Source organism: Moschus berezovskii, chromosome 9 (genome assembly GCF_049115385.1).
Source record: "Moschus berezovskii isolate FMDL1 chromosome 9, NW_MosBer_1.0, whole genome shotgun sequence".
Classification (NCBI taxonomy): Eukaryota; Metazoa; Chordata; class Mammalia; order Artiodactyla; family Moschidae; genus Moschus; species Moschus berezovskii.
The window spans coordinates 103,460,453-103,480,520 of NC_142468.1; the positions used below are offsets into that span (position 1 = coordinate 103,460,453).

The 20,068-nt window shown below is 35.9% G+C and overlaps 1 protein-coding gene across 1 annotated transcript; it reads right to left on the reverse strand.

Annotated features, from left to right (window-relative positions):
- Window positions 1–18,113: 18,113 nt before the first annotated feature.
- On the reverse strand, window positions 18,114–19,055 carry LOC148776818 (olfactory receptor 4L1-like). The gene has a single exon (XM_088840093.1). The coding sequence runs from the start codon at window positions 19,053–19,055 to the stop codon at window positions 18,114–18,116; it is 942 nt and encodes a 313-aa protein (XP_088696219.1).
- Between the last annotated feature and the right edge of the window lie 1,013 nt (window positions 19,056–20,068).

A 20,068-nucleotide genomic window follows, 5' to 3' on the forward strand; every position in this document is an offset into this window, starting at 1 on the left:
AAAGAGACCATGAAAATTCCAGTAGGATAACTGATTATCTCTTTAAAGGTAGGAAGCTAAACAAGTCATACTTAACTCTAAGCATAGTGGGCATGCATGAAAACAGATACATAGAAATATTTTTTAAATTATTTTAAGGAAGAAAGTTCTAAAGAATATGAGATAACTTACTAAGACCAGATTTCTCTAAGACCAGATTACTTTTTACTCTTCTCTTCTGATATATGCTTGAGATAACATCCACTATGGAGTGGAAACAGTATCTGTGGGAGAAATTTCCCTCAGCCTGACATATATTCACCACTGGAAGGAATCCCTTGGGTGAAGTTTTCCTATTACCTGTTCTGGACAGAACAAGAATCATGAAAATAATTTACATTATTATTATTAATAATTTACATCTCTTAAGGACAATTTTGTTAAGAGCAGTAACTTTTGCATATTTTGGAAATCGGAACTGGGAGTCAAGAAAAATCACACATAAAGCAGCCAAGAATAGTGAAGTTTTAAAATTGCTTTTTATTTAACCTGCAAGTACTAAGATGTGTTCTGCAGTCTTAATCTCTAACTAGATCTAAATAATCAGATGCAATTAAAATTTAACTCAAGTTTTAAGAAACCGTATCCTGACTAGTGTGTGATATATGACCACCAATAGAAAATCCTCATGTGATGGCAAGATTACTTGTCTGTTTAGAAAATAGTCAAAGAAGATTTGATACCTATCTTTTTCAAACTATCTAAAAACTTGGAGAGGGAAAATTCTCCAAACACGTTAATGAAACCAGCATTACTTTGATACTAAAACCAGACAAGGACATCACACACACACAAATTATAGGCCAATAACATTGATGTACATAGATGCAAAATTCCTGAACAAAATTTTAGCAACTGAATCCAACAATTAATTAATTTAATCATATATCACAATCTAGTATTATTTATTCCAGAAATGTAAAGATGTTTCAGTATTCACAAATCTATCAATGTGATTTATCACAAAAACAAAAAGAGGAATAAAAATCAGATGATTATCTGAACTGAAGCAGAAATGCATTTGACAAAATCCACCACCCATTAACCATAAAAACTCTGAACAAAATTTGAAATATTTTCCTCTAAGATCAGGAACAGAACAAGGATGACCAGTCTCACCACTTTTGTTTAATATAGTATTGGAAGTTCTAGCCATAGCAGTTAGGCAATAAAAGAAAGTCATCAAAATCTGAAGAGGGCTTCCCTGATAAGTCAGTTGGTAAAGAATCTGCCTGCAATGCAGGAGACCCTGGGTTGATTCCTGGGTTCGGAAGACCTGCTGGAGAAGGGATAGGCTACCCACTCCAGTCTTTTTGGGCTTCCCTTGTGGCTCACTGATAAAGAATCTGCCTGCAATGCAGGAGACCCAAGTTCAATTCCTGGGTAGGGAAGATCCTCTGGAGAAAGAAAGCAACCCACTCCAGTATTCTTACCTGGAGAATCCCATGGACGGAGGAGCCTGGCAGGCTACAGTCCGTGGGGTCACAAGAGTCAGACACGACTTAGTGACTAAACCAACCAACCAAAATCCAAAGAGAAGATGTAAAAATGTCACTATTTAAAGATCACATGGTATTATATATAAAGAGCTCTAAAGACTTGACCAAAAAACTGTAAAAACTAATAATTTAGTAAAATCAGAGTACAAAATTAATTTACAGAAGTCTGTTGCAGTTGTACACACTAATATCAAACTGTCAGGAAGGTAAATTAAGAAAGCAAACCCATTGAAAATTTCATCAAAAAGAATTTAAAAACCTAAGAATAAATATAATCACAGAGGTTAAAGTTCTATGTAGTGAAAACTATAAGACACTGATGAAAACAATTAGAAGATACAAATTAAAAAGATGTTTTGTGTTCATGGATTGGAAGAATTAATATTGTTAAAATGTTCTTGCTACCCAAGGAATCTACAGATTCAGTGCAATCCCTATCAAAATTCTAAAGGTATATTTCACAGAACTACAACAAATAACGATAAAATTTGTATAAATCAAAAACAATCCTCAATAGCCAAAACAACCCTGAGAAAGAAGAATAAAGCTGGAGGTATCATACTATCTGATTTTAACTATCAAGCTATAGTAATCAAAATATTTTGGTACTGGCATAAAAACGGACACACAAGATTAGTAAAACAGGGGTGAGAGTCCAGAAATAAACCCACATGAATATAAACAATTTTTTGCAAGAGGAATGGTCTTACACTGAAGAAAAATAGACTTCAATACATGGTGTTGGGAAAATTGGACAGGCACATGTGATAAATAAAACTGGATCATTATCTTTCACCAGTCACAAAAATTAACACAAAATGGATTAAAGAGATGAGTGTAAGACCTGAAACCATAAAATTCCTAGAAGAAAGCATAGGCCATAAGAACACTGACATCAGTTTTATTGATGTTTTGTGCATGTGACTTCTGATGCAAGAGCTGCAAAAGCAAAAAGAAACAAATGAAACTACAATAGCTAGAATGCTTCTGCACAGCAAGGAAAACTATAAACAAATTTAAAAGAGAATCTAAGAAACTCCAATACTTTGGCTACCTCATGCGACGAGTTGACTCACTGGAAAAGACTCTAATGCTGGGAGGAGTTGGGGGCAGGAGGAGACGGGGACGACAGAGAATGAGATGGCTGGATGGCATCACCGACTCGATGGACATGAGTTTGGGTGAACTCTGGGAGTTGGTGATGGACGGGGAGGCCTGGCGTGCTGTGATTCATGGGGTCGCAAAGAGTCGGACACGACTGAGCGACTGAAATGAACTGAACTGAACTGAACTGAAGAAGTGGGAGAAGATGTTTCTAAATCACATATCTGACAGGTGGTTATAAAATATATAAAATCATACAACTTAACAAGCAAACTGATTTAAAAATGAGTAGAGGGTCTGAATAGACATTTTTCCAAAGAAGACAGCAAATACATGAAAAAATATTCAATACCACTAATTCTTGAGGAAATGCAAATCAAAACCATAATGAGATATTGCTTCACACATGTTAGAATGACTATTGTTGAAAAGAAAGAAATAACAAAAGTTGGAGTGGGTGTGACAAAAATGGAGTCCTTGTACACTATTGGTAGGACTATAAATTAGTGCAGCTACTATGGAAGAAATATCGAGACTCCTCTAAAAATTAAGAATAGAGCTAACATATGAAACAACAATTCCATTTTGAATATTTATCCAAAGAAAACCAAAAAACTAACTTGAAAAGGTGTATGCACCCCTATATTCACTGTCCCCTTATTTACAATATCCAAGACACAGAAACGAGTGTCCATCAGTGGATGAATGGATGAAGGACACGTGGTGTATGTACACAATGGAGTATTACCCGGCTCTAAAAGAGAGTGAGTTCTGTCATTTGTGACAACATGGATGGACCTTGAAGGTTTTATGCCAAATGAAATGAATCAGATGAAGATGACAAATACTGCCTGATTTCAGTAATGTGAGATCTGGGACAACAAAGCAAACACAAACTCATAAGTAAATAAATACATAAAAAATAAATAGAAGTAACCTGAAAAAACACTAAATTTACTGGGCCATTTAAAATGTAATATACACTTGAAATTAATATATTAATAATATTGTAAGTCAACTATACATCAATAAATTTAGAAAAATAAGTGAAGTAGCTCAGTCGTGTCCAACTCTTTGCATCCCCATGAACTGTAGCCTACCAGGATCTTCCGTCCATGGGATTTTCGAGGCAAGAGTACTGGAGTGAGTTGCCATTACCTTCTCCAGGGATCTTCCTGACCCAGGGATTGAACCCGGGTGTCCTGCATTGTAGGTAGACGCTTTACCATCTGAGCCACCAGTGAAATCCTTAGAAAAATAAAATATGCAATATTCAGTTCAATTCAGTTCAGTTCAGTTCAGTCACTCTGTCGTGTCCGACTCTTTGCAACCCCATGAATCACAGCACACCAGGCCTCCCTGTCCATCACCAACTCCCAGAGTTCACTCAAACTCATGTCCACCGAGTTGATGATGCCATCCAGCCATCTCATTCTCTGTCGTGCCCTTCTCCTCACACCCCCAACCCTCCCAGCATCAGAGTCTTTTCCAGTGAGTCAACTCGTCGCATGAGGTGGCCAAAGTATTGCAGTTTCAGTTTTAACATCAGTCCTTCCAATGAACACCCAGGATTGATCTCCTTTAGAATGGACTGGTTGGATCTCCTTGCAGTCCAAGGGACTCTCAAGAGTCTTCTCCAGCACCACAGTTCAATATATTACTGAGTTTTTTAACACTGATTTAAGTTCATCATTAAAATAATTGCATTCATTGTGTAAAAAAAATTTTAATGCCATTATATAAAAAATTTTACACCAAGCATGGTTTATCCTATATTATTTTATAGGATACTTATAGCTTACATTTTACAAAACATCTATGATCCATAATGAGTTAGTGTTTGTGAAAGATGTAAGGTCTATATTTAGATTCTTGGGATTTTTGCATGTGGATATCTAGTTGTTCCTGCACTAACGAGATCTTTGGTGTATTACATTGTGCTTGTTTCTTTGTCAACTGATTGACAAACTTGCCTACGTATGTCTATTTCTTGGCCTTTTATACCATGACATATATATTTCCATTCTTTAGCCAATATCACACTGCCTTGATTGCCGTAGCTTTAAATTAAAGTCTAGTAATGTCAGTCCTCTGACCTTGTTGTTCTTCTTCATCCTTTCATTTTTAATCCATATCTTTATATTTAAAGTGTGTTTGACATGTAATATATGGTTACATCAATATTCATTAGAGATATTGGTCTGTAGTTTATTTTGTGTTATTTTTGTGTTGCTTTTGTACCAGAGTAAAATTATTCCCTACTCCTCTATTTTCTGGAAAAGTTTGTTGAGAATTGGAATTATTTATTATTTAAATATTTGGTAGAATGCACCAAGGCAATGGCACCCAACTCCAGTACTCTTGCCTGGAAAATCCCATGGACGGAGGAGCCTGGTAGGCTGCAATCCATGGGGTCGCGAAGAGTCAGACACGACTGAAGTGACTTAGCAGCAGAATGCACAAATGAAGCCATTAGGGCCTGGATTTTTCATTTTAGTAAGTTTTATAATTCCTAATTCTGTTCTTTTTTCTTTATGTCTTCAATTCTCTATTTCTTCTTGTTTTTTTTTTAGGTATTTGCTCATTCCATGTAAAATATCTAATTTATTGGCATATTGTTTTCAATAGTATTCTTTTTAATTCCTCAGCATATGGATAGATCACAATTTGCTTATTGAGTTATTTCAAGTATTGATATTATGAACTGAATGCTATAAACATTTGCAAAGCCATTGTGTGGAACAAGAGACAATAATTGATTCCTTTCAGAATGTAATAACACTGGATAGCAGTTCCTACAGATTCTGGAACTCCAACTAGAACCCCAAATCTCCAGGTGCAGTTTCTTACAGTTAGACCTGCTTTTCAGTTACACAAATTGAGCTTCTAGGTCTTTTTTAACAGTTTTTCTCTACCTTTTCTTCTATCTTTTCCTAGTCTCCACACCCACTGGACACTAATTCCATACGGCTTTGGTCTCAGCAGGTTGTCGTGGAATAAATGAGATAAACCAACTCATGATATGATTTGCATGACTAAAACCAAACAAATATGTTACTGTTTGTAATTTTGTATACTTAAGTACTTTTTTTTTTAAAGAAATGGTTTTATCAATAAAAGAATGACAAAAATAGTGGAATTTTAGGATGTGTGGCAAGTAATAATGAGTGAACATTTTGGGGAAAATACTCTTCCAGGCACTATTGAACTTTACCAAATGTATGTATACTTGTGTGTGGACTGTGTATAAAGCTGTCCCTATGCTTCCTCTCTGAAGATGGGTAAGACCATCTTTTGTGGACTTGTCAAATACAGATCTGATCCTCGTAGGATACAGTGAGTTCTCTAAATGCCATGGCTTCTTTCCTACTTTCAGATAGTTGTGAGTGACCAAGAAAATCTTTCATATGTCTCTACCTGCTTTTTGCATATTTATCTTTGGACTGGGAGAAAAGTAGTGGAGACATTGAAGTGTGTGCATTTATGATAGAATAAATATGTTATTTTATGTCATACTGCTTCTGTTTCAGTTATCATTCACAAACTTTTGATTTGCTCTCTGAGGTGGGAATATTTCTTTATTTTTTCAGTGGAACAAAAGGAAACAATCTCTAAAGAATTTAGAATTTATAAGAAATGCATTCTGAGGTAGACTGATCATAGTATGAAGACTTATCCATTGTAATAGTTGTTTAGTTCTCAACTTTTGCCATTTGTAAACAAAATATTTGCCCATTGTTGTGTTTTTCAGGTTATTTGTTTTCACTGAGTGAATACACAGGATTGTTTTCCTACTTCTTTTTGTCTCTGTAACCAGAGTTGCTACCAATGACTGAAATGTCTTCCTTAAAATTGCAAGGTCTTCTATAATTATAAAATTCTAGTTTTTTGTATTATGGCCAAGTGATACATAAAAATGACCTACCCAAACATGTATTGATCTTTTATCACCAGGACTCCACCCTGCTAAAAAACACACTTGGTATAGTATAAAAATACCACTTGCTATAGCTGCTGGTTTTCCTCTAGTGTAGCAGTGCTATATACTAACAGAAAGGACTCAATTCAAGCTGTCAATAAATCTATTCGAATGCACAGCTAGAGAAGCTACATTGAGCTGTGTTTTATTATTGGGAATTAGTAGTGATGTGATGGTATCCAAATGGCATTACATTAATTCTCTATAAAAATAACACACATGATTAACGGATTATCAGTTCAGTTCAGTCCTCAGTTGTGTCTGACTCTTCACGACCCCATGGACCACAGCACTCCAGGCTTCCCTGTCCATCACCAACTCCCAGAGTTTATTCAAACTCATCTCCATTGAGTTGGTGATGCCATCCAACCATCTCATCCTCTGTCGTCCCCTTCTCCAACTGCCTTCAATCTCTCCCAGCATCAGGGTCTTTTCAAATGAGTTAGCTCTTTGCATCAGGTGGCCAAAGTATTAGAGTTTCAGCTTCAACATCAGTCCTTCCAATAAACACGCAGGACTAATCTCCTTTAGGATAGACTGGTTGGATCTCCTTGCAGTCCAAGGGACTCTCAAGAGTCTTCTCCAACACCACAGTTCAAAAGCATCAATTCTTCGGCGATCAGCTTTCTTCACATTCCAACTCTCACATCCATACATGACCACGGGAAAGACCATAGCCTTGACTAGACGGACCTTTGTTGGCAAAGTAATGTCTCTGCTTTTTAATATGCTGTCTAGATTGGTCATAACTTTCCTTAGAAGGAGTAAGCATCTTTTAATTTCATGGCTGCAATCAGCATCTGCAGTGATTTTGGAGCCCAGAAAAATAAAGTCAGGCACTGTTTCCACTGTTTCCCTGTCTATTTCCTATGAAGTGATGGGACCGGATGCCATGATCTTAGTTTTCTGAATGTTGAGCTTTAAGCCAATTTTTTCACTCTCCTCTCTCACTTTCATCAAGAGGTTCTTTAGTTTCTCTTCTCTTTCTGCTATAAGGGTGGTATCATCTGCATATCTGAGGTTATTGATATTTCTCCTGGCAATCTTGATTCCAGCTTGTGCTTCCTCCAACCCAGCATTTCTCATGATGTACTCTGCATGTAAGTTAAATAAGCAGGGTGACAATATACAGTCTTGTCATACTCCTTTTCCTATTTGGAACCAGTCTGTTGTTCCATGTCCAGTTCTTCCTGATCTGCATACAGGTTTCTTAAGAGGCAGGTCAGGTGGTCTGATATTCCCATCTCTTGAAGAATTTTCCACAGTTTATTGTGATCCACACAGTCAAAGGCTCTGGCATAGTCATTAAAGCAGAAATAGATGTTTTTCCGGAACTCTCTTGCTTTTTTGAAGATCAAACAGATGTTGGCAATTTGATCTCTGGTTCCTCTGCCTTTTCTAAAACCAGCTTGAACATCTGGAAGTTCATGGTTCATGTATTGCTGAAGCCTGGCTTGGAGAATTTTGAGCATTAATTTACTAGTGTGTGAGATGAGTGCAACTGTGCGGTAGTTTGAGCAATCTTTGGCATTGCCTTTCTTTGGGATTGCAATGAAAACTGACCTTTTCCAGTCCTGTGGCCACTGCTGAGTTTTCCAAATTTGCTGATATATTGAGTGCAGCACTTTCACAGCATCATCTTTCAGGATTTGAAATAGCTCAACTGAAATCACACCCATAATATCATTTTTCAGGATATCTGGAAAATAGTTATTTTCCAGGATGTCTGAACCATAGCTACTCTATTTTAACTTTTAATTGTAAAAAAAAAAAATTTTTTTAATAGCCAAAGCTTTCAGATTAGACGCTGTGACCTAAGGTAGAACTTAATGCTCCTATAATACATTTTTGCTTCTGTACATTGCTTGCTGCTCGTAAAACCAAAGCTACTCCATTTTAAGATAAGGTGGTTTTTAAGTAAAGATTCCTAAAATTGTTTTAAAAAAAAATTAAAGAATCACTTCAAAATATTTCTTATGTTCCCTTTCACTTTGAGAAGAGTGTTTACCCACCAGGGAAACAAGGATATGATCATTCAATGTACACTTTATCACAGTTGCCAAATCATTATGGATACCTATAGCACCTACAATGTTCTTTGAGTGGCTGGATTTCTTTAGTCATTAATGTTTTAGATGCTAAGGAAGCCATGAAAATGTGAGACTCCAAAAATTTAATGAAATCTGAGGTTTTTAGTTGACACTTCCACAATCCATGGACTAGGTGGGGATGTGAGAAAATTACACTTATATTTACAAGTTGTGAATAATCGACATGGGTCTTAGGTTGGTTTTGGTTAAAAGAGGACAGAAACTTTCCTGATCTTTAGAATAATGTCTAATAAATTCAGGTATTCATTTTATTTTCTTTGTCATTTAAATTACAAACGCTCTGGATGCATTTATTGCTTTGTGCACATTTGTTTACAGTATCAGCAGCTTTATGAAACTCTGTATTATGTTGCAATCAGAAAATGAAAGTAGACTCATTGGAAAATGTCAAATAGAAAATATAGAGCCTGTTTAACCTGGGGAGGCTTTGATTGTGAAATGTGATGGAAAATAAGATATTAAACATACCTTATGTTAATCAGTTAAAAAAAAATGAAATAGCTCAACTGGAATTCCGTCACCTCCACTAGCTTTGTTCATAGTGATGCTTCCTAAGGCCAACTTGACTTCACATTCCAGGATGTCTGGTTCTTGGTGAGTGATCACACCATTGCGATTATCTGGGTTGTGAAGATCTTTTTGTACAGTTCTTCTGTGTATTCTTGCCACCTCTGCAGAGATTTACTTTGCCAACAAATATTCATATATTCAAACCTATCCAGTAGTCATGTATGAATGTGATTGTTGGATCATAAAGAAGGCTGAGTACCAAAGAATTGATGCTTTTGAATTGTGGTTCTTCTAGAAGACTCTTGCGAGTCCTTTAGATAGCAAGGGGATCAAACCAGTCGATCCTAAAGGAAATCAACTCTGAATATCCGTTGGAAGGATTGATGCTGAGGCTGAAATTCTGATACTCAGCCACCTCATACAAAGATCCAACTCATTGGAAAAGACTCTAATTCTGGGAAAGATTGAGGGCAGAGGGAGAAAGGGGCAGCAGAGTATGAGATGGTTGGGTGGCATCACTGACTCAATGGACATGAGTTTGAGCAAACTCCAGGAGATTGTGAAGGACAAGGAAGCCTAGCACGCTGCAGTTCATGGGGTTGCAAAGAGTTGGACATGACAGCGACTGAACAACAGCAACAAGCATATATTTAGCTACCACATGTTTGTGTTTCTTCCTGTTTTTTCTTGTAATTGATTTCAAGTTACATAATATGGTGTTCAGAAAATATGCTTGATATGATTTCAATCTTCTTAAATTTACTGAGGTTGCTTTTTTGCCTAACATGTGACTTATTCTGAAGAAAGTTTCATGCGCACTTGAAAAGACTATACTCTTTTGTATTGGGGTGGAATCTTCGGGATATATATATCTATTAAGTTCATCTGGTACATGATACTTGTTGTTTTTCAGTCATTATGTCATGTCCAACTCTTTGCAACGCCATGGACTATAGTGTGCCAGGTACCTCTGTCCTCCACTATCTCCCAGAGTTTGCTCAAATTCATGTCCATTGAGTTGGTGATGCTATCTAAGCATCTCATCCTCTTCCATCCCTACTCCTTTTGCCTTTAATCTTTCCCAGGATCAGGGTCTTTTCCAATGAGACAACTCTTTACATCAGATGGACAAAGAATTGCAGCTTCAGCAACATTAAGAATTAACGACTACTTTATCCAGACTCAGGCTTTCCTGGTTGCTAAGATGGTCAAGAATTTGCCTGTGATGCAGGAGACCTGAGTTGATCCCTGGGCTGAGATGATGCCCTGGAGAAGGGAATGGCAACCCACTCCAGTATTCTTGCCTGGAGAATTCCATAGATGTAGCAGCCTGGTGGGCTACTGTCGATGGGTTACAAAGAATCAGATACGACTGAGCGACTAACACACACATATCCAGACAAGAGTTTGGTGTGGGGTGTGGAAAAATAAGTGAAGAAGATTAAGTGGTACAAACTTTCAATTATAAAGTAGAGAAGTCAGGAGAATTTGATTAAAACTTGGGAAATATATCCAAAAATATTGTAACAACTTTGTATGCTGACATGTTTGCTAGACTTATTGTGGTGGTCAATATTTAATCTGCATAAATGTAAAAAATCACTATTTTGTACACCTTAAATTAACATAATATTCTATATAAACTATACTTCACTTAGAAAAAGAGAAAAATAAAAAAAGCATTGAAAATGTTAATTAAGTCCATTATTATAACAGATTAAATGAGTGAGGATAATTGTCTCAAACTGTGCAGAGAAATTTTATGAATTAAATATTCATTTATTATTAAAATATTACAAATCTATTAATATAAGAGATATATCTTAATTTCAAAAAAGTATCATCCATGATGGTATTTTAGAAACAAGCATTATATATTTAGGAGGAAAAAATGCTTCTCTTCAGCACTGTACTGGTGGTTCCAACCCATTCAATATGAAAGAATCCAGAAAACAATAACTTGGTCTGGAAAAGATCAGGAAAAGCTTGCTATTTGTTTTCTATGTACCCCTTCATGGATCATAGCCTTGTCATGGCGAAGGGACTTGCATAACTTAGTGAAGCAATGAGCCATGCTGTGCAGGACCACTCAAGATGATGGTCACAGTGAAGAGCTCTGACAAAATGGGGTCCACTAGAGGCTTGGGACTTTAAGAGGAATCTATACACAAAATACAAATGAATGGTAGAAAATTTCAACAAATTTAATGAATATACAATGAATATATGAAAATTTGCTGTTTTTCTACATGAGTAATGACCTACTAAAATATAGAGCGAAAGATATTTCTATTTAGTAGCTTGAAAATATAATACCTGATAACAAATCAAACAAATCAAAATCACTAAAAAGAAAAGAATAAAATGTAACTAGGTATAGCGATATACTAAGTTTATGGATTAAAATAATCAAAATCATAAAATTATCTATTCTTTCCAAATTAATCTATAAATTCTATCCAGTTTCAATTGATATCCTAAGATTGTTACTGTCTAATTTGACAACTTATCCTAAAATTGTCTGTAAGAGTTAAGTGACAAGAAGAACTTAGATATTCTTAAAGTAGCATACCTGGAGAGTATAGATTAATTGTGCTAAGTACCAACCATATTTAAGAATTTGTTTTGTTGTATCTGAGAAATAAAATGACTAATGGACAGAATGATAGAGTCCAGGAACAGAGCCAAGCATAGATGAATGTTTGATATATAGCGAAGATGACATTAAAATCAGTAAGGAAAATCTATTCAATAAATCATATTTAGATGATCACTTATATCCATTTAAAATAAATTATATTCCTTTAATATAGCAATACAAAATTTAATTTCTTGTTGGATTAAATAACTGTGAAAAATAAATGTTTAAAATTATAAAAAAGTGTAAAGACAATAAAATATTTTTGGAGATTAATTATGAAACATGTACTATAGAGGAGACAAAAGCTTTAAATAAAGAAAATAAATTGATAAAGGTAACAATTAAATTTTGTGTATGTATAAACATCACAAACTTTTCATATCATCTATAGGAGTGAAGGCATTTTCAGTTTATATATTTTTTTTGTATAAAAATGATAGCATCTCCAAAGATTTAGGTGAAGTATGAACTAAAAAGATGAAAGAGCATGTCCAGTAAATACTCAAATTGTTGCCCAAATTCACTATTAGCCAAGAAAATGCAATAAGCGTTTTAAAATTAAAATTTAACATTTTATTTTATAATTTTTTTTATCCACCTAAATGGAAAGAAAACACAGCAATTTGCAAAATTTGATATTGATAAGTCATGGAGAAATTAGGACCCTTGGTAGAGTATAAACGTCTACAACTTAGGAAGAAATTCTGTAATTTCTAGTAAAGTTAGAAGGTTTATACCTTACAATTCAATACTTCCAGTTCTAGGTAAATATCCTACAAAAATTACCACATGTGCACAAAGAACATATATATATATATATATATGAGCATGTATACCTGTATATATATATTCAGTTGAGACACTATAATAGTAAATAATTAGATAATTCTAAACTTTTTTCAAGGGGAAAGGGAAATACATTTTAGAATACCCACAAGAAGAAGACTATAGTCATTAATATGAATAAACTAAATTCAACAAGTGTGGTGAGAAAGCTAGATATACACATGTAAAAATGATGTTGGATTTTTAACCTTTCACCATATACCAAAATTAAATCCAAATGAATTAAATACCTAAATGTAATACCTGAAACTACTGAACTTGAAGAAGAAAATATAGGAGATTTTAAAGATGTTGAATTTGGCATTAAAATTTGAATTTTGTTGGATAGGACAGCAAAACATAGCAAAAGCAAAAATCACACAAAAGTTATATCAAAGTTAAAAACTTCTCCAATCAAGACAGTGAAAAGGCAAACTACAAAATGGAAGAAAATATTTGCAAATAATATATATAAAGAGTTATTATATAGAATATATAAAGATCTTGTCAGTTCAGTTCAGTTCAGTCGCTCAGTCGTGTCCAACTCTCCGTGACCCCATGAATCACAGCACGGCAGGCCTCCTTGTCCATCACCAACTCCCGGAGTTCACTCAAACTCATGTCCATCGACTCGGTGATGCCATCCAGCCATCTCATTCTCGGTCGTCGTTCTTCTCCCGCCCCCAACCTTTCCTAGCATCAGAATCTTCCAGTGAGTCAACTCGTCGCATGAGGTGGCCAAAGTATTGCAGTTTCAGCTTTAGCATCAGTCCTTCCAATGAACACCCAGGATTGATCTCCTTTAGAATGGACTGGTTGGATCTCCTTGCAGTCCAAGGGACTCTCAAGAGTCTTCCCCAGCACCACAGTTCTAAAGCATCAATTCTTTTGGTATGGCATTGGGTTTTTTTTTCTTTTTGCAGCCTTAGGCAGTTGTAAAATAACTTAATGTAGCTTTTTACAACTGTGTATTCTATAGTATTTTTTCATTTGGTGAAATTTTAACTTAATATTTTTGGCACTGTGCTTTGTACCATTTATTAAATAAAATTTTTTTTAAAAAAGCATCAATTCTTTGGCGATCAGCTTTCTTCACAGTCCAACTCTCACATCCATACATGACCACGGGAAAAACCATAGCCTTGACTAGACAGACCTTGGTTGGCAAAGTGATGTCTCTGCTTTTTAATATACTATCAAGGTTGGTCATAACTTTCCTTCCAAGGAGTAAGCGTCTTTTAATTTCATGGCTGCAATCAGCATCTGCAGTGATTTTGCAGCCCCCAAAAATAAAGTCTGACACTGTTTCCACTGTTTTTCCATATATTTCCCATGAAGTGATCTTGTACAACTTAACAATTTGAAACCAAATAACCCATTGAAAAATAGCCAAAGGACTTGAATAGACATTTATTCAAAGAAAATATACAATAGTCAGTAAACATGTGAAAAAGATGTTCATCATTAATCATCAGGAAAATGTAAATCAAAACCACACTGAGATATTACCTCACAACTGTTAGGATGGCTTCTATCAAGACAAAAACCAATAAATAACAAGTGCTGATGAGGATGTGGACATTCAGAGAAATGGAAAGCCTTTGCATTGTTCAGTTCAGTTCAGTTCAGTCGCTCAGTTGTGTCCAACTGTTTCTGACCCCATGAATTGCAGCACGCCAGGCCTCCCTGTCCATCACCAACTCCTGGAGTTCACTCAACCTCATATCCATCAAGTCAGTGATGCCATCCAGCCATCTCATCCTCTGTGTCCCCTTCTCCTCCTGCCCCCAATCCCTCCCAGCATCAGAATCTTTTCCAATGAGTCAACTCTTCGCATGAGGTTGCCAAAGTACTGGAGTTTCAGCTTTAGCATCAGTCCTTCCAATGAACACCCAGGTCTGATCTCCTTTAGAATGGACTGGTTGTATTTCCTTGCAGTCCAAGGGGCTCTCAAAAGTCTTCTCCAACACCACAGTTCAAAAGTATCAATACTTCAGCGATCAGCTTTCTTCAAGTCCAACTCTCACATCCATACATTGTTAGTGGGAATATAAAATGTGACAACCATTCAGGAAAAAATTATGGAGTTTCTTCAAAAATTAAAAACAGAGAATAAAAATAGAGTTACCACTCAAAACACACATTTGAATTCTAAGTGTATATATATATATATTTATAAAGAATTGAAAGCAGTATCTTGAAGAGATATTTGCACACCTATGTTCATTGCAGCAATATTTACAATAGGCAAGGGGTGGAAGCAAACTAAATGTCCAGTGATGAATGATTGGATAAAGAAAATGTGGCATGTACATACAGTGGAATGGTATTTAGCATTAAAAAAGAAGGAAATCCTATCATATGCTACAGCATGGGTGAACTTTGAGAACAGTATGCTAAGTGAAATAAGTCCATCTCAAGAAGATAAAAATACTTCTTGATTGACTCAAGTACTCAGATCCTTAGAAATAGAATGGAGACTGGTGGTTGCCAGGGTGAGGTGAGGTGATAAGAGCACTTGCATAGTGGCTATGGAGTTTCAGTTTTTGAAAAATTTCTAGAGATCTATTTCACAAGGTGCATATATTTAACATTATTGTACAATTGAAAATTAAGATGTTATATTTTAACCACATTTTTAAAAAGAATGAACTAGAGCAGGATATATTTAAGTAGATGAATCTCTACAACAAAACAGTGAGTGAAAAAATAAATTTCAGAATAACAGCAATAATATATAGGTACCATCTGTATCAAGTTAAAACTGTGCAAAATGTACTTTTTCACAATGTATCAAAAATGAGGAAAATATTTTTAAAAAATATACAGGGGAGTGATACTCATGGAGTTGATGATAGTTATTTTTTTTCTATGATAAAATAATTGAATATAGAGGATTGCTTGGAGGTTTTTATTATTTCTAATAATCCACTTTTATACTAAATAGGAATCTGAAATAAATAAGGTAAAATGTTAAAAATTTGACAAAACCACATGCCATATCAGTGTCTAGATTAAACTCTACAATTGAAATAGATTATAAGAAAGATACAAATATGTCCAGTGATCTCCAAGGACCTTTCCAACCCTCCTCAAAGCATTTTTTAAAATAAAAATTTAGTGTGAAATATATCAAGCACATATGGGTAGAGAAGCATTTTAAAAGCACACTTTAGCCTATAATTAGTTTGGACTGAAAGGAGATCAAACCAATCAGTCCTAAAAGAAATCAATCCTGATGCTGAGGCTGAAGCTGTAATGCTTTGGCCACCTGATGTGAAGAGCTGACTTATTGGAAAAGACTTTGATGTTGGAAAAGACTGAAGACTAAAGGAAAAGAGGGCACCAGAGAATGAGATGGTTAGATAGCATCACCAACTCAATGGGCATGAATTTGAGCAAACTCTGGGAGATAGTGGAGGAAAGGAGTTTGGGGTGCTACCGTCCCTTGGCTTGCAGAGAGTCAGATACTCCTTAAATGACTGAACAACAACAAGTTGTTTCGAGGCAATGAAGAAAAGTATTGGACAGATACCCACAATAGGATCACTGAATGTCTGGGGAAAGCAGAGCATTTCAATTTGATGCCAAAGAGATCATAGAATGTGTTTGTGTTCTAATACCCACGAGCTGTTTATCAAACTTGTAAATTGGCACACTTCATGCAATGCAAGTAGCTTGAATACTTTCTGTTTTATTGTGAAGTAAATAACTGAATATAGAGAGTTTCTTTATTTTTTCCTTTTCCATGTGGATTGAAATAGTACTAATGCTCTCACTTGACTCTTGATAGATACATGAGAACACCTGTGAATACAAACATGAATGATGGAATAAGGTAAAATGAACTGTATGTAACTTTTATGTTCAGTTCAGTTCAGTTCAGTTCAGTCGCTCAGTCGTGTCCGACTCTCCGCGACCCCATGAATCACAGCACGCCAGGCCTCCCTGTCCATCACCAACTCCCGGAGTTCACTCAAACTCATGTCCACAGAGTCGGTGATGCCATCCAGCCATCTCATTCTCCGTCGTCCCCTTCTCCTCCCGCCCCCAACCTTTCCCAGCATCACAGTCTTTTCCAGTGAGTCAACTCGTCGCATGAGGTGGCCAAAGTATTGCAGTTTCAGTTTTAGCATCAGTCCCTCCAATGAACATCCAGGATTGATCTCCTCTAGAATGGACTGGTTGGATCTCCTTGCAGTATAAGGGACTCTCAAGAGTCTTCTCCAACACCACAGTTCAAAAGCATCGATTCTTCGGCGGTCAGCCTTCTTCACAGTCCAACTCTCACATCCATACATGACCACGGGAAAAACCATTGCCTTGACTAGACAGACCTTGGTTGGCAAAGTAATGTCTCTGCTTTTTAATATACTATCAAGGTTGGTCATTATGTTAGGGTAGAATTTCTATTTTCCTTAAGAATTAAATATGTCTCGTATACAGGGTTCTCATTTGCATCTTTCTAAATTCCATATATATGTGTTAGTATACTGTATACGAGACAACAAAAGAGACACAGATGTATAGAACAGTCTTTGGGACTCTATGGGAGAGGGTGAGGGTGGGATGATTTGGGAGAATGGCATTGAAACACGTATGTTGTCATATGTGAAACGAATCACTAGTTCAGGGTCAATGCATATTATAGGATGCTCGGGGCTGGCATGCGGGGATGACCCAGAGGGAGGATAAAGGGAGGAGGGAGGTGGGAGAGGGGTTCAGGAGGGGGAACTTATGTAAACCCGGGGCAAATTCATATCAATGTATGGCAAAACCAACCAATATAATATTGTAAAATAATTTGCCTCCAATAAAAAATAAATTAATTACCTAAAAAAAAAAACAAAACAAAACAAAAAAAGAATTAAATATGTGCTTCTTGCCAGCAGAAGACAGCTATTATTTTGATCTATCAACTTATAGAAAATTTTCCTTGTCAAAAAAGCAATAATTCTTATATGTATTATACGCAAAATTGTAAGTTTATGTGTGTATGTGCTTGTGAGTTAATACTTTTGTATGCACATTTGGGCAACTGGAGAATTTAGCTGAAAGATCCCTCATTTTGAATTTAAAAGTGGACCAGTTCATATTCGATTTCTCTTTATTTAATGAAGTTCAGTCTTGAACATTTCTGGGTTTCCCACTATAGTTAGTGAGTCAGTTGTTTTTTTCCTCCTTATTTCTTTATTTAAGAAATTTAATCCCAGCTGAATTGAATTCAATTAAAAATTATTCTTTCAATAAAACAAATTATAGAAATATGATGATGGAGCATTTGGTAGGTTTAAAATACATTATGAATATTGAAAAAACCACAAAAGACAATTTAATACCAACTTATTCCAAGAGGTACTATATATGGATTATGGTCCATAAATCTTTGTCATCATGGTTGTTGCCTAGAAGGTCTTTCTGGAGCTCATATGTTGGGTCCTCAGACTATTCATGGCTGCTTTCATCTCCTGATTTCTCAGAGTGTAAATAATGGGGTTCAGTAAAGGTGTGATAACTGAATAAAACACAGAAAGAAATTTATCCACTGAAAAACTACTAAATGGCCAAGCATAAATGAAGATACACGGCCCAAAGAACAGAGTGACCACTGTAATGTGAGCAGATAGTGTGGACAGAGCTTTGGAGAGACCACCAGAGGGTCGATGTGGAACCGTTACCAGAATGACAGTGTAGGAAATGAGCAAGAGTACGAAGGAGATGAAAGACAATAGTCCACTGTCAGCAATTACTAGCAACTCCAGAACATAGGTCTCGGTGCAGGCGAGCTTTATAACCAGCGGGAGGTCACAGAAAATATTGTCTACTATGTTGGGACCACAGAAGTGCAAGGTGATGGTAAAAACCATCTGGCTCATTGTATGCACAAAGCCAACAGCCCATGACAGCAGCACAGAGCCTCTGAGTACCCGGTGGTTCATGATGGCTGTGTAGTGAAGAGGTTTACATATTGCAAAGTACCGATCAACTGCCATAACTATGAGAAGTGTCATCTCACTACCCCCTAAAAAGTGAAGGAAGAACATCTGAGCCATACAGCCCCATAGAGAAATAGTTTTATTCTCCCTGACAAAATCTGCAACCATCTTGGGGGTTGTGATTGTAGAAATAGACATATCAAGAAAGGAGAGGTTTCCAAGGAGGAAGTACATTGGTGTGGAGTGCAGATGAGAGTCCAAGGTTATGGTGACCACAATGAGAAGGTTTCCTGCCATAATTGCTGCATAGGCCAATACAAATATGAAAAAAAAGAAAAGATCAAGTTCCCAAGTGTTGGTGAGTCCTAACAAAACAAACTCAGATATCATTGAGCTATTCATCGTTTTCATCAAGTTTGTGTACGTGTTTTCAGAAAGTCTTTAAAATGAAGGTAATCCAGAAAAAGTGATGATTTAATCTGTGAGAGTTTTGAAGGTATGGGCATATAGAAAGTAGTATTTGATTCCTACAGAAAAAGAAAAGGTAGATATTTCTGAAAAATACAGTTTAATTGACTAATGCAAGCATATTTCCCATATATACTTTCACATTACTGCATTTATTATCAAACAGAAAGGCACAAAAGGGAAATTTATTGTAAAATTTTGTAAATATAGTTTGTGGGTATAGCTTTTCTCTTCACATTTATTTGTTGTTTTTACCATGAGTTTATGAATTTGTGACCCCTGAGTTTAATGGATCATGTAATAATCAAATGGTCTTTGGTCATAAATTAATTCAAGTGGATTAGAATATAGTCATGTAACTTTTTGGCAACTAGTATTCAATCTTTTACCCTTTTCACCTTCCTAGTTTGAAATATTCAGATATGTTCATAGCAAATTGCTACAGTACTTTCTTCTCTCACCTATACTACATTCTCACCCTTCCCTTTCATCTCAAATATATATACCAAATGCTTTAACTTATTCCTGAAGGTTTAAACTGGCTACAGTCTGTCATGTGTCCCTACCTCCCCCAGATAATAATAAAATAAGCTTCCCACGAAGTTTCTGCACAAGAACGTAAATATTTCTGTGTTAATGTTTCTCTCTTCCTTTGTTCTTTCCTTCTCCCTCTGTCCCTCCCTCCTTCCCTTTCTCCTTTCCTTCCTTCTATTTTCTTTCTTTCCTTTTTTTTTTTTCAGTTGTGTTCTGTATCTCATATTTGGTTCATGAATAAAACTCTCAGCCTCTGCCTTTTGTCTATTTCCCTGACTCTCTTGTTGCTGGATTCCTGGCTGGAGTTTTCTTTCTTGTCTCTTTGCGTTCTCTGTGTAAATGATCTCTAAACAATCAAGTCTTTCACAAGTAGTGCTTTTTTTTCCCCTTGGCTCCTAAATGCTTACTTTTTGGTGATGATT

Coding starts and splice junctions, on each gene's coding strand:
- LOC148776818 (XM_088840093.1), bottom strand. CDS start 19,055: ATGAAAACGATGAATAGCTCAATGATATCTGAGTTTGTTTTGTTAGGA.